Source organism: Micromesistius poutassou, assembly GCF_964030765.1.
Source record: "Micromesistius poutassou genome assembly, chromosome: 21".
Lineage (NCBI taxonomy): Eukaryota > Metazoa > Chordata > Actinopteri > Gadiformes > Gadidae > Micromesistius > Micromesistius poutassou.
Genome location: NC_140291.1, coordinates 6,477,545 through 6,491,856, shown reverse-complemented (window position 1 = coordinate 6,491,856; position 14,312 = coordinate 6,477,545). Strand labels below are relative to the sequence as shown.

The following is a 14,312-nucleotide window of genomic DNA, read 5'->3' as shown; positions in this document are numbered from 1 at the left end:
ATCGACCTGCCGAATTTCATTTGAAGAGCTGTCAACACCTATAGTGCTCTGAAAAACTCCTCCTCCCATCTTAGACGGCCAGGTTAACCCTAACCCCTACTTCCCCACACACACACACACGACAGCCATTGGCTAGGCCTTCCTTCCCAGACAAAGAACAAGAGGGTGGCCGTGGCCGAGAAGGGGCTCCGTCAACACGACGAGAGGCAATATGAGGTTCCGCTGGCCAGGCAGCCCAGGTGCTGACAGCACCCCAAGGTGACTTCCAAGCCCCAGGGATTAACAATGACAATGGAGGGCAGGGAGGCGGTGGTTGCACTTGTGACTGCACCAGTAATGAGACAGCAGAGGTAGACTGTTTTTTAAAAAATAAAAGTAGAGGTTTTATTTTGTGATTTTGATCAGTGATTTTGCTCCTGGATGGCTTGAGAAGACAAGGATGGAGGATGACAGCAACAGAGAGAAAATACAAACTCCTTTAAAATAGCTATATCTCCCTAGAATATATATATTGTTCTTTAATAATTACACATGCAAACAGTGCTAACAACATTACCCGCTCCAATTTCATTTGTAAATAAAGACTTTAATATAGCTATATCCTTTGTTATTAGTTTGAATACATTTTTCCATATTTTAAAAGATCGTTACATGATGATGCACTCTAGTCAGTGTGTATGTCTAGTTGTGACACATCTCTTGATTGAAACCAACCAAACTGGTGAGCTTCAACCACACAACTTGAGAAATCCATGAGCACATCGACATTGTTGCTTAAGCATGTAGTGATTGCATCACAGAAAAGAACAGAGTACATACACCACCTTTTGTCATTAAGAAACACAGATGCTAAATTTGATTAAAAAAAACAATACTGGACATTATTGTTCATGTGTTGTCGATCAGTCAATTGATACTGAAACAGATTGGAGTTGAATATGCGTGTCATTTTTTCGTAAAGCTCTCTCTTAGGTCTCAAAGTACAACAGCTCACGTCAAACCACTGATTGGCAGTGTCAGGCTGATAGGTATTGGCTGTTGGTGTTGCGTGACGTTTGGACAAAACCACCCCACACCAAAGCCGCAATAGGATTAAACATAAACAGGTGCATTAAAAGAGATCAATTTGCATCAAAGAGCTGAATTTCACCAAGTATCACAACAGTGGACCGCATGAACTATGGTTGACCACTACAGGGCAGGATGGGAGTGGACCAGACGGGGACCGTTATCCCCAGGCGGCCTACCCCTGTAGAGCGGGCAGGAGATCGGCGATGCTCTCCACATAGAAGTCGGGGACCATCTTCTGCCTCTCGGGACACCCACTGCCCTGGTGGGCCTGGGCATCTGCCAGCGTGTTCACCCCCGTCAGGGTGAGCACCGTCTTCAGGCCGCAGTTGGTGCCCAGCATGATGTCAGTGTCCAGGCGGTCGCCCACCATCATGCAGCGGTTGCGGTCCAGGCCGAACTGCGACGCCACGCAGTCCACCATGAAGCCGTTGGGCTTGCCCACCTTCTGCGCCTGCCGCTGGGCCGCCATCTCCACCGCAGTCACCAGGCAGCCCGTACCTGGGAAGAAGAGACATACATGTTATGTTCCTTCCTCTGACACGTTTATCACCAGCCCTTTGGATTATAAAGACAGTCTGCACAGTCTGGTCATGTCAAGCTGTGTAAGATACATTATTTGCCATTAAGCAGACGTGTTTTATCCAATTATGTCATATAATGAGCGTAGTTAGTCATGTTTCACCAGAGAGTCTAACACTTTTAAAACTTGCATTCAATCACTTCTAAGGAATGGAACTGGCTGTGCTATATGAACCAAGTAGACTAGATTCCTTACATACACATTGTGCAGATTATATTGTGTACAGTATGGTTTGAGAAAAGCCTTATATTCTTTGCTTATCTGTACGCCTTGTGCGTATTACCCAAGTCTTATCTGTTATCGGCCAAATTGAAGATTCTTGCCTGAAATCCGGTTTACGCATGATTACTAGGTGATGCATGGTTCATCATTCATCTCAACTAGTATGCGTCTGATCAACACAGGGTAGAGGGACTGGACAGTCAGAGGCTGACATGGACTGTGGGATTGGGTTTAGGTATGGTATGTGTCAGTGGGTTGTTGTATGGCTAGTTTTGTGTTTTGTATGCACACCTCATATTTTGTATAGACAGTGTTTCACCTTCAAGTGTTTGCAGCAGCGTCGCTGAGGTGAGTGTGAGGTGCACTATGTTGATGACGGTGTGTTCCACGTGCAACAGAGGTCTGATTCTGATCACTGGTTCAAGTACGGGCCGGCTCTTATAGATTAACAGTAATGGTCTGAAACAATGTTATAATAGTAATACATAACTAGAAATCACTTGATTGAAACCAACCAAAGTGGTTAGCGTCAACCACACAACTTGAGAAATCCATGAGCACATCGACATCGTTGCTTAAGCATGTAGTGATTGCATCACAGAAAAGAACAGAGAGTACACACACCACCTTTTGTCATTAAGAAACACAGACGCTAAATTTGATTTTCTAAAATGTTTGGTTTTCTAAAATGTTTTTTTAAATTTTGCCTTCATTTTCTATCTATTTTACTTATCTATTATTTTATTTTATTGTATGACAATGTTTATATGTGAAGCACTTTGAGTCTGCCTTGTGTATGAAAAGTGCTATATAAATAAAGTTGCCTTGCCTTGCCTAAAAAAACAATACTGGACATTATTGTTCATGTGTTGTTAATGTCGATCAGTCAATTGATACTGAAAAAGATTGGAGTTGAATATGCGTGTCGATAGTGTGCAGTAGTGTTAATTATTACATAGCAGATTTAGCGGTTTGTAGTTTTCCACAATACTTCTTCTATTACAATTATGACAATGTAACAGTTGAGAGGGTTGCAGTTAACCTGACACACCAGATGGTTTGTTATGCAGAACCATATGTGAAGTAGTTATTGGAAATGGGCAAGCACTTTCAAAAAATAGTTGGAAGGTGTTTTTAGGAACCAACTGTCTATCACCGTCTACATGTATGTATGAATATAATAAATAAATAAATAAATAAATAAACACTTTTTAAATGAAACAAATATGGCGCCCAACATAGTTTGTAGTTCTAAAGTATGCATAACAATGATAATATATTTAAATTGCTTTGTTTTGCTTTGGCTGATTGCAGTGGCGCTAGTAATCCAGCGACGGCGCTGTGCCACAGCGGGGTGCATGAAGAGGGAACGCTGCACTGTACTGTTTTGGCCAAGCCTGTGCATTTGTATAAAAAGTCCCCCTTGAGGAAATAAAGTTGTGTTATGTTGTATTCCATTTTAAAGTTGTGATGCAGTCTGTATGATTAAGCCACCCTGTAAAATAAATGCACAAATACCATATATGCCGATTTCAACAAAGTGCCACAGTAAATTCTCTAAAGTTACCTGGGACAGCCTTGCCTCCTTCCAACGGTAGTCTGGTGTCTGTATTGGTCGCGACGAATAGACAACTGGGGTCGTTGAGGTACTGCATGGCCCGGTTAACCTTCATGTAACTGAAGTGCTCGTCAAAGCCCACCACTACCGCCTTGACCTCCGGGTCCAGGGGAACATTGGCCCAATCGCTCTGCGCGCCAGATATATGATCGGGTCCCACACCAGTTTGCTGTATGCCCACATCTTCCAACTCTTGCTTCAACGCATTGCTTCCGATAAGATACACTTTGCCCTTAAAATTAGCGACCGTCTTGAGGTACATCGCCGAGCAGTACGCGGTGCCGAAAACTTCCTCCTCTTTCACGTTAAATCCCATGCGTCCCATTTTCTGCGCGTACAGCTTTCTGGTCTTGCTGCTGTTGTTGGTGACAAAAAACACTTTCTTGCCGTGCTTCTTGAGGAGGTTGATCACCTCCGCCGCACCGGGCACAGCGGAGTCCCCTCGCCAGATGACCCCGTCGCAGTCGAACAGGACGCTGTCCACGCTGTCCAGGACCTGCTTGACCAGGGCGCCGTTCAGCCGCGTGCATTTTGAACCAGCCATCGGATCGTGCTAGGCGCTACTGTACTGCCTTATTAAAAATCAATGTCTGACGCAGGCAGCTCATATGTAGTTCCGTTAGCCGGTTGTAACAGTCCTCTCGACTTACTACGAACGAGTGAGGCAAGCAGAGGAAGGAATGGATTTACTTGCCGTATTTGGTATGTGGCAATTCAACATCCATGGGTAATATCTGACCTTCCAGTGCAGCAACAATTTAAATTGTGCCGTTTTACTTCCGTGCCGGCTTAAAGGGGACGAGCACACGGGAGGCTGGACGCTGTCAAACACATGAGAGTAAAAGGGCGGAGTTATGATTTCGGCAGTGGTGTGTGTTTCGACCGAAAGTTTCGTAAGCACAAATGAGGTAGGCCTCATTGAGTAAAAGGGATTATCTAACCTTTGTCAATAACTGTAAGTGAACCAGGCAACATAACTAGCCCAAGTCATGGCAGCATGTATTAAGTCCGTTAGCACTCTTCTTCCACTGTTCGGCAGCCGCTCGAGCTAAGAAATCATGCGCAGTGCTGCCATCTGGGAAGACGACGGAGAAGTGAACGGCTCGTAAATCAGAATGCATCATGGGATTTTTTTGAGACGACTCAAGTTATTATAGTACTGCAAAAGTCCGAAATGAATGTAAATATACCGTAAGTAAAGAAAACTTAGTTTGGCCACGCCTCACATGAGAACACGATAATGTTTCCCTTGTCAACTAATTTGACGATGAATTAGTAAACAATGACCAAAAATACATTACTAGCATGATAACTAGCATTCAAATGCTATATGCTTTCAAAATGGAGGCCGTCAGGTGAATTTATACCTGGGATTTTATTGTGTGTGTCTTAGATTATTTGTAGTTTATTTGTAGTCTTCTGACATCCCCCAAAAAAATCACACCTTATTGTTTATAAAACCACCTTTATTTAAATATCCACATCCCTTAGCTGTCAAATAAAAATATATATAAAACACACTGCAAAGCAGTGCCCAAATGACCATTGCTTCAATTGTCTTTCTTATGCACAGGACAGAGAGGGAAGAAAATCTCCCCTAAATTCCTCCACAGGCCTCGACTGTAAAAGTGTCTTCTAGAATGGTCGGGGGCGGAGCCACAGTGGCTGTCTGCTGATGTGGCGGGATTGTTGGGGTGGCAGTGTTGGCACACCAGGCCTCTGCTCTTGTACCACTCGTTGGAGGTCTGGTTGACCAGCGCCAGGTAGCAGTGGAATAGGGCGTAGCCGGCCAGCAGGAGACACACAAACACCAGGAAGCCCAGCATGAAGACGATGCGGGGGAAAGTGAGGAATAGATGCTGATGATGGGGAGGGGAAGGAAGGTAGGAGAGACCAAAAACAAATATTAAAAGAATATATATATATATATATATATATATATATATATGATTTTAAAGGATATTTTTCCAGGCACTTCGATGAGTTGCCTTCTGCCGAGTAACATGCTTGCCTGAACTAATTATTTACTTCGAAAATAAAACTTAATCACAACAAACGACTCAACAATCCAACATGACCGTACCTGGATGACAAACAGGGGCCCCGCCTGCTGCCGCTGGCCCTGCTCGTCTACGTAGGATGACCTCAGGAGCCCAGAGCGGAGCACGGCGTGGAGCAGCATGTCGGCCGTCAGCAGTGCCATGCTCCCCGCCATGGCGCACACGCTCATCAGGTAGAGGAGGAAGTAGCGCATGTTGCGGGCCCCCAGGCAGTTATTCACCCAGATGCAGTGGTGGTCAAAGCGCTGGACACACCTGTCGCACACTCCTGATTGGAATGAAACAAGTTGGTAATTTAAGCAATCTTACACGAGATGGCCTTCTTGAACGTCATTATTGGTACGCGAAGCACAGCTGTAGCAACGAGGCGCTTGCGCCGAGTTCCGAAGTCCTGTGCTTCAAGTACCAATAATGACATTCAAGAACGCCATCGAGTGTAAGATTGCAATTCAATAACACAAACCATCTTCATTATCAACAATATTGTAAAATATTTTCATATTGTTCCCCATCATGTATGGTGATTGCAGAAAAAAGCGGCCTGATGGGACTTTGACGACGATATACATACTGCAGTGTTTGGAGCGAGCCGGTTTGACCAGTTGGCAGGTGGGACAAGGCACTCCGGGGTGGAACATCGTGCGGTCGTAAGGGTAGATGCAGAGCTGGCCAGACACCTTGGCCTGGGTGACCGTGCCTGAGAAAAGCCAAGGTTGAAAAGGGCATAGGGTTGACTAAACAAATCCACACTGGCCTAATCAGTCCTCGCCAGATACACTATGTAGCATCATCACTTGGTGTGACACACACAAAGTGTGAGGAACACAATAGACCCAACTATAACCACATTTGACTTAAGGGAGATTACATTCTTATTGTGGGTGCCAGAGCGTTATTTAAACTAGGCAGTTTTCAATATGGACTGCACACTCATGGCTCTGAAATTGATTTAAGCATCAGAATAAGATTAAGGTGAGGGCAATAGTTGACTACGGTGGTTTGTATGATAAAGGAGTACCTGTTATCTCTCTACCAACACTGTTGACACAGCCACATGCTTTATACTTTGTTTGCAGGAATCTCACTCATATATATCTTGGTGGTCATTGCAATCTATTGCTGCAATGCATTGCCCCAATTAATTGAACAATGGTGTTACCTGGATCTGTGGTGATGCAAAGGTAGAACAAGTAGGTCTTCACAATCAGCAGGATGTAAGGCACTGACAGGCTAGCGAGAGTGGTATCCATATCTCTGCAGAAGCCAAACACCTCATAGCTAAACTCGCCATAGGCCAACAGCTCCAACAGCAGATGTAGGTAGATGAAGGTGCGGTTCCTTAAATTAGACAAGCCAGACGAGGACACGGATGAAAGCATATAACATGGATGTACACATCCCACATAAATATAGGATAGGTTTAATAGGTTTTCCTAATTTTGTTTGAACATGCATCATACTGAAAAACCTACCTTTGATGGAAGAGACGATGCAAGCTTCTCTGCGACAACCTTTGAAGCCATTCTGGTATAAATGGTGCGGTTACCTGGACATTAAACATAATAGTCTTCAACAGGATGATTCCTAACTCAGAAACCAGTAACGTTACCAAACAGTGCCATTCAGTAGAAATACAATTGGTGGGTATTCTATCTTACCCTTGAAATACAGTTGAATATTACACCAAAAGGCGTTTGTTGCTGGCCCGAGTATTTGCAAACCAGGGCGATGCATGTCAGGATCACCACAACGTAGACGGCGAAGAGGGTGAGGAAATCCATGGTTCACCTACACACAACAGGTGTGAACAACGGCGAACCGACCAGGGATGCTCATATGTATGAAAGACATATACGGTTTATTATAAGGTAAAGAGTTTGACTTAAAATGTACACGAGTTAACGTTAGCTCCGAGAAGTTTGACGCCAGCAACGCCATATAAACACACCGCAGCGTTTCAACTGTAGCGCCTGGGTTCGCTCGCGTAAAACAGAAAGCCATTATCCATATGAAGTGTCCCACATCTTACTTTAAGTAAGCATCATTTAGATGAACAGTGGAGGTTGTAGCCACTCGTTTCTGTGTCGGCTCATTCTCCTGGGTCCCTTGGCCACAACACTTCCTTAGCATTCATGCGGCTAATTCCCAGCTATCATTTGGGTTACTCCCTACTATTCTACAGATAACTTACATTTATTTTATAGTTGTTTTAATCGCAAAAAATGTACACACTTACAATTATGAAAGTGTAAAAATGTCACATTCAAGTACAATATGAATAATACGTATAATAAATAATTTCATTATGCACTATTTACTTATAATTTAATTAGTTATTAGTTAAGTTATTTGAATTTAGGCAATACAAAGTAGGCTATGTCAAAGAAAGATTTTTTTTGTTGTTGTTTCTTACCGGTTCGGTGTTGTGTTCCACAAAAAAAAAGCATGCCCCACCTGTTGGATGTTGTTGCTGGTTTTGCGCCTCTGTAGGCCGAGCGGCGCGGAGGTAGAGAGGTCCGGTGGTTGTGGAGGGGCAACCCGCAAGTCTATGAATGCAGTTTATTAAGGTAAGAATAAGACACAAGACAAAGTTTCAATTAGTATTGAAAGAAAGTGCATGGCATGGCTTGGGGGAAATATGCATTTAGCATAGACGGGACTATTCGTGATTAATAACAGCTATTCGACATGGAATGGTTATACTCAATATAACCATGTTTCAATAATTTTATTACGGTAAAAATAAGAGCAAAATGCACATTTGATTTAATTGTTTTAGAATTTATGAATATTCATCATGTTCTGCGCACTGAAGCCAAAAGACATTTTTCACATTGTGTTCAATTGCGTCTGAAATGTCCTCGTAAGTTACTTGGCAGTGCAACCATTTTCGCTGAAAGGTGTAAGAGGAGAGTTAACTGAAGTGAACAGAGGAACAGTTTGGAAATACAACCACTCGCCCTTAATTATTCAGTGTGAGTGGTGGACTAGGCATTCCTTATTGTGCTGCTGTGTCTATGATTACACAGGATGGATCACAATTCTAAAATAGCCCTCCTTTTCTCCCTTTACCATCATTTAATTCAACTGTGCCTTTATATGGCGGAAAAACCTCACAGTTGGTAGGCAATGGTTGTTAAAAGGGCCTGTTAGACCATTTTTACTCTCCTTATAAGTTACTTTATCCAAATGAAATGCTCTCATCTCATTGCCCCTATTGCCCCTAAACCATTACCTTACGAAAAACTATAGACCACCATGTCTCTTGTCTGCATAGGAATAGATGCTTGATCGGAGTGTGTCAATGCTGTTATAGATTCTAAATGGAGAGGCTGTGGTATCCTATAGGCCTACTTTACCAAAAACTACATTCAAATACCCTATCCAGATCTTTGGATAGAGGGAAATTTTCAATGTTACTGCATCCCTCGGCCATTGTCATGGCGCCCACCATGAGCATGCCTAATATCGCTTATGACTAATTAAGACTGGGTTGACACACTTTCTAGAGATATATTCATTTATCGTAGTCTCTTATTCTCAAAAGGAAAATGCAATTTCATTTAATTCAAATGTGAAGTCCAAGGCTATTACTGTCTGCCAGTATATTGTCTGTATTCCATTTCTACTGCATTGTTACTGCACACTGCACACTCTCTCACCCACCACACAATGATGAGTGTCCCCCCCGATGAAAACGCTCTTTACTTCCTGAAAGCAGTGCTGCTTAAGAAAAGCCCAATCTATGGAGTGGATCAGCTCTGTGGATCAGGTAGAGGGAGGAGTGTGGATATAGCCACACAGACCTCATGCTCCTAAGGGGCTGGGTTAGGGGTTAGGGGGGTAGGCTTTCTACTACACAGAGGGGTGGAGGATGAGACCTGAAGACTCGAATCTCAGACCACCCCCCCCCCCCCCCCCCCCACCTCCCTTTAATCCTAGTAGTAATCCTACTACTGGATAAAGAATTCAATTGCCCCTACTTCTCCTTATCCCGGACCAAACCATTCTGGCCTGCATGGATACATACATATACCATGCACACACACACACACACACACACACACACACACACACACACACACACACACACACACACACACACACACACACACACACACACACACACACACACACAGGCACGCATACATGCTAGCACACACACCATTATGGACATGCATACGTTCCAATTAGGGCTCATGAAGAATGGTGGCGTTTGAAGGGATTCTGGGCCATCAGCAGCCTCGGCCCCTCTGAGAGCCTTCTAGCCAAGAGGGGCGGAGGCTGGAAGAAGCGACACGGGTGTATTTATAGAAGAAACGAGGTCTCACTACACCTTCTTTGGGAGCGAGAGAGAGAGAGAGAGAGAGAGGGAGAGGGAGAGAGAGGGAGAGAGAATGATTAAGAAAAATAATTCGGCGCACGTCCCAGTTTTTCACCGTGGTGGTGGTGCTGTGTGTTTTTTTTCTTATTTTTTTACACGTGCACGAAACTCAGAGCCGGTCTCAGGGATGAGAAGTGCTCAGCGGTTGTGACTGGACCCACGCATGCTTGCAGTCATGACTGTTCACCCGGCATTTTGGGCACAGTCACCCTACGGTGGGGAGGATATGGTGACCACGCGGATTCCGCAGCCATTGCGGCTGAACGCAAGTGGCAGGGCCGAGCTGTGATCCTCCTGTTGACCAGGGCCTTTATTTTTGTGACCCAGGGTCTGGAAAGAGGGCATCCTCCCTTTTCGACTCTTTTTTTCTACTCTGGTCGAGAGTGTGGATGGTATCGCAGAAATGTTCTATTGATTGGTGCTATCGTTTTTAAACAATTCAAGATGAAGAAGTTCTTGCAGAACCAAAAGGGGAGATACTCCTTCCGCCAGGGCAAGCGGGGGTCAACGTGTCCTCCGAAAGATTTTTGTAAGTCTCCCATCTGCTTTTTGTCCAGTGGGTGAAATCCCAGGGTGCTATATCTTCACAATCACTGCAGAGCTGTAGCTTGAATAGAAAATTATGTCAGGGTACGTAATCATGCCATTTGACAGAGGCATGATTTGTAATACAGGTATGATATATCAAACCTGGACCCCTAAGGGATAGTTTAGTTTGGAAAATATTCACCTCACCTCACAGAATGTGTCTGTTTTCAGACGTGTAGTCACAGAAATACTTGGAGCAATCTGCATCCGCCAGACTTTGTCTCTTGCTCTGCTGCTAATGTGATTGCCTGCTGTGAACGGTGAACCAGGTCAGGGCTCTCTGAGGCTGTCATAGTTCAGCTCAGAGAGGGTCACCTACAGCGCAGTCGACAGCACCACCTCGGAGAGTGAACACGCACAACGACGAGGGTTTTAACCTTCTTCTTATATGACATGATAGAATTTGCTGGGAGACGTTAGGTTTGACATCAATGTCAGCGAAGGGTATGTCTTTTGCTTTTATGTTCGTGTTTATGTCTGTAGGAGTTCACTACGCATGTATGTGTGTGTGTGGTTTGTGTTTGTATGTATAGTTTGTACCAGGATAGCTTTGGGCTGGCGTTAAGAAAAACAGCAACTCGGACATGTGTTACATACGACGAAGGACGTTGTGATGAAGGACGACCAGAGTGGACGACGACCTCCATTTAGGTCCCCTTTTCTTCTCGTTGATGCGATGCTAACTAAACTAAACCTAAATCCCCTCCCCCCACTCCCTCACAGTCCTCAACATGCCGTCGTCCAATCAGGGCTGGCCGGAGGATTTCGGCTTCAAAATGGGTGGGTCCGGCCCCACCTACATCCTATCTGTGGAGGAGGGTAGCAGCGCCCACCTGGCCGGCCTGCAGCCCGGGGACCAGGTGCTGGAGATCGAGGGCCAGAACGTGTCCACACTCGGGGCCCAGGCTGTGGGCGCCATCGCCCAGACCCAGAAGAACATCCCGCCCAGCATCGGAGTGGTGTCGCGCATCCAGCAGGTCTCACACTGGGGAGAAAGCTTGATTGTCACCTTGATTGATGACAATAGAGTTTAATTCTCAATAACATCTTCTTGCACCACTGTGTGTTTCAGTACTTAATCATAGTGCAGAGAAACAGGAACCTTTATTTAATTATTTTTCAAATGTACTATTTAAATAGCAATAAACTATTTTTTTGTTACTTTTGGATATTAGTCGTTAATGAGCAGGTAGGGGTTAGTCATCTTTCCCTACGATCTGCTATAGCCTACCCACCAAGACACCATCATGCCCCCATTTTTAGGGTTAGGATAACACAAAGCATCCCATCCAGTTTATTTCATCTCCCTTGCGATTCTCCCCAGATGGACATCATCCCAGGCCCGGACGGTCGCTTCGGCTTCACCATTGTTGGAGACTGCCCCCTGCTGGTGGACGACTGCTCCCCCTGCTCCCCGGCTGGCCGCAGCGGCCTGCGGGCCGGGGACTACGTCATGGAGGTCAACGGCATCCCGGTCCGGCAGCACGAGATGGCGGCCAGGCTGATCAAGTCCTCCCAGGGACGGACCCTGCGGCTGGGGGTGCTGTGCCTGGGCCCCAGGCAGAAGCGCAACAGCGGCATCGAGGACAGCACGCTGGGCGGTGGGGAGGGCCCAAAGATGGACCGCAAACACAAGGCCCTGGAGTTCAACCGCAGGGTGAGGTGCCTTTGCCTTTATGATGTTGAGATTAGTTCTGAGGTGTGTGTGTGTGTGTGTGTGTGTGTGTGTGTGTGTGTGTGTGTGGGAGGCGAGCGCTGATGCAAGGTGGTTCAACAGATTGTAAATGAGCTCAATACTTATCCTCCACAATTGAACCCAGAATGATATTAGTGTTGGAATGACTCATCAAACCAATCAAAGCCAACAAGAATCGTAGCGAGAACGTTTTGCGTGATGAGGACACCTCTGTCCTTGTGAAGTGGCATCAACACGGCGTCTTCTCCATCCATCAGATCGAGCAGATCCTAGGGGAGGATCCGGAGGTGAAGGAGAGGCTGTTTGCCGTGCTGAAGCAGTACGCGGCGGAGAAGAAGGTGGATTGGCTGGCGTCGGTGCTGCCTGACGTCCTGACCACGGACGAACAGAGACAGCTCATCTCCAATATCAGGTACCGCAGCACCGCTCCTGTTCTCCTGCCCAGGTTATTTTGGTACACTTCACCAAAGTGGGTCGATACAGGCAGAATACCGCCTGTGACAGGGAGAGGAGGAGATGGCTCGCTGCAGCTGCCAAAGAGAGCGATAAGGTAAAGATGAGATCTCTATCTCACAAAGGTTCAAACTGGACGCTGGGACGTTTAGAGAAAAGGAACGCCCTGAGGTCAAAGTTTAAAAATAACGTATCCACAGTATTTGTCAATCACATGTTTTCAAAGTCGCCAAAATGAAAGTAACACTTGATACAATGATGTCATTTAACTGCAATGGACCGTGCTGTAACTGTAACTGAGTCTTCTTCCCAATCCTTAATCCACGCTATGCCTATTAAAGCTAATGTTAATCTCCTGGGATAGAAATCCTTCATGACCCTGTTAGCCGGCTTTTGCATTTGCTTGTCCTGTTTGGGGGAGGGATTAGAGTGGGTGGGGGTCTCGCTTAGTTCCCCACCCTCAATCACTAGGCAACTGACTTTGGGCTCCATCTGCCACCATGGGTGAACCCCACCACCCCCTCACCATCAACACCTCCACCCCCACCTCCACCACGCCCACCTTCCATCTGAGCCAGTGTAAACAAGTCTTGGACACAGTCCCAAGCGTGGCGTTTGTGTGCTTGGCACCAGCTACAGTATCACAACTTGGATGTGTATGAAGGTAATCCTACTGATTCAATTAAAATGGGTGATTTTTCAAAGTGGTGTTTGGAGAGCGAAGCATATGCTGCAAACTGACACTTTCACACCAGTGCTGGAAATAGTGTTTCTTTGCTACTTAGTTTTCACGTTTTACTTTGTACTCGTCATTGTGTGCTTGGTTAAAACAAAACCGGTGATATTTATAGATTACATATCTGTCTTTCTGGATTGCCGCTGGTGAAATGGAGACAATGTGCAGAGGGAAATGTTAATGAACATGTACGATAATTGGAACCACAGGCGGTAGGGGGCGGGACATGTCCTTGGATGACATGCCAGAGAACAGTGTGATTGGTCAGCCCACTGGGGATCCGACAAATGGTTTCAAAAGGCAACCAGGGGCTCCAATTAACTGGCTGCATGATCTATATCTTGTGTCTTACTATTAGATACATTCCAAATGTATTGTTCACAATTGATATTCCTGGTTATTATGTTCATTTCTACTGGACTTCATGCTAATTATTATTGAATTATTTTGTATTTATCCTAAGCACCGTACATTGGATTCCTATACATCTTTATTAATAAGCAGCTAGGGTTTACAGCATGTAGCTTAAGGATGCCAGGTAGACATTGTAGAGACATTGGGGATCGAACCCAGTACCTTTCAACAGTACCCAGTACCCAAACCACTACTACTCTGTCCTGCCCCCACTACACTAAGATATTGTTAATAGTACTATCCAGAGACCGATATTATTGGTACATTTGATGATACTCTATGTTGAGAAGTGGCTGGTTGTTAAAGCAGAATTGTTTGACTGAGTCAGGTTGTGATTGTCAGTAAGTGGCTCATAAATCATTCAGAGTCCAGAGACGTCCCCAGGTAGTGCTGGCGTTATCAAACATGCTTCTGTTTGCACAAAATCAATCTAAACCGATATCAACCTAATAAATGCTGATTCCCCCTGTCACTCACCTCTCCCTGTCTA

The 14,312-nt window shown here is 45.2% G+C and overlaps 3 protein-coding genes across 3 annotated transcripts in view; 1 reads left to right on the top strand and 2 right to left on the bottom strand.

Moving 5' to 3' along the window:
- Positions 1-358: 358 nt before the first annotated feature.
- On the bottom strand, positions 359-4,239 carry pgp (phosphoglycolate phosphatase). Its single transcript, XM_084486019.1, has 2 exons — positions 3,441-4,239; positions 359-1,569 (listed from the first exon to the last, which is right to left on the bottom strand). Exons 1-2 carry the CDS (start codon positions 4,033-4,035, stop codon positions 1,244-1,246), a joined length of 921 nt encoding a protein of 306 aa, XP_084342145.1. The 5' UTR covers positions 4,036-4,239; the 3' UTR covers positions 359-1,243.
- A 718-nt stretch (positions 4,240-4,957) lies between these two features.
- zdhhc4 (zDHHC palmitoyltransferase 4) lies at positions 4,958-7,664 on the bottom strand. The gene is made up of 7 exons (XM_084486056.1): positions 7,581-7,664; positions 7,210-7,339; positions 7,024-7,097; positions 6,711-6,889; positions 6,123-6,248; positions 5,575-5,819; positions 4,958-5,350 (listed from the first exon to the last, which is right to left on the bottom strand). Exons 2-7 carry the CDS (start codon positions 7,330-7,332, stop codon positions 5,042-5,044), a joined length of 1,056 nt encoding a protein of 351 aa, XP_084342182.1. The 5' UTR covers positions 7,333-7,339; positions 7,581-7,664; the 3' UTR covers positions 4,958-5,041.
- A 2,715-nt stretch (positions 7,665-10,379) lies between these two features.
- Positions 10,380-14,312, top strand: part of grid2ipb (glutamate receptor, ionotropic, delta 2 (Grid2) interacting protein, b) — a gene marked incomplete at its 5' end in the record, with an annotated part of 47,252 nt that continues 43,319 nt past the window's right edge. Inside the window, 4 exon segments of the mRNA XM_084485876.1 lie at positions 10,380-10,464; positions 11,247-11,500; positions 11,848-12,180; positions 12,477-12,631. Of these exon segments, the coding sequence (XP_084342002.1) occupies positions 10,380-10,464; positions 11,247-11,500; positions 11,848-12,180; positions 12,477-12,631 (827 nt within the window).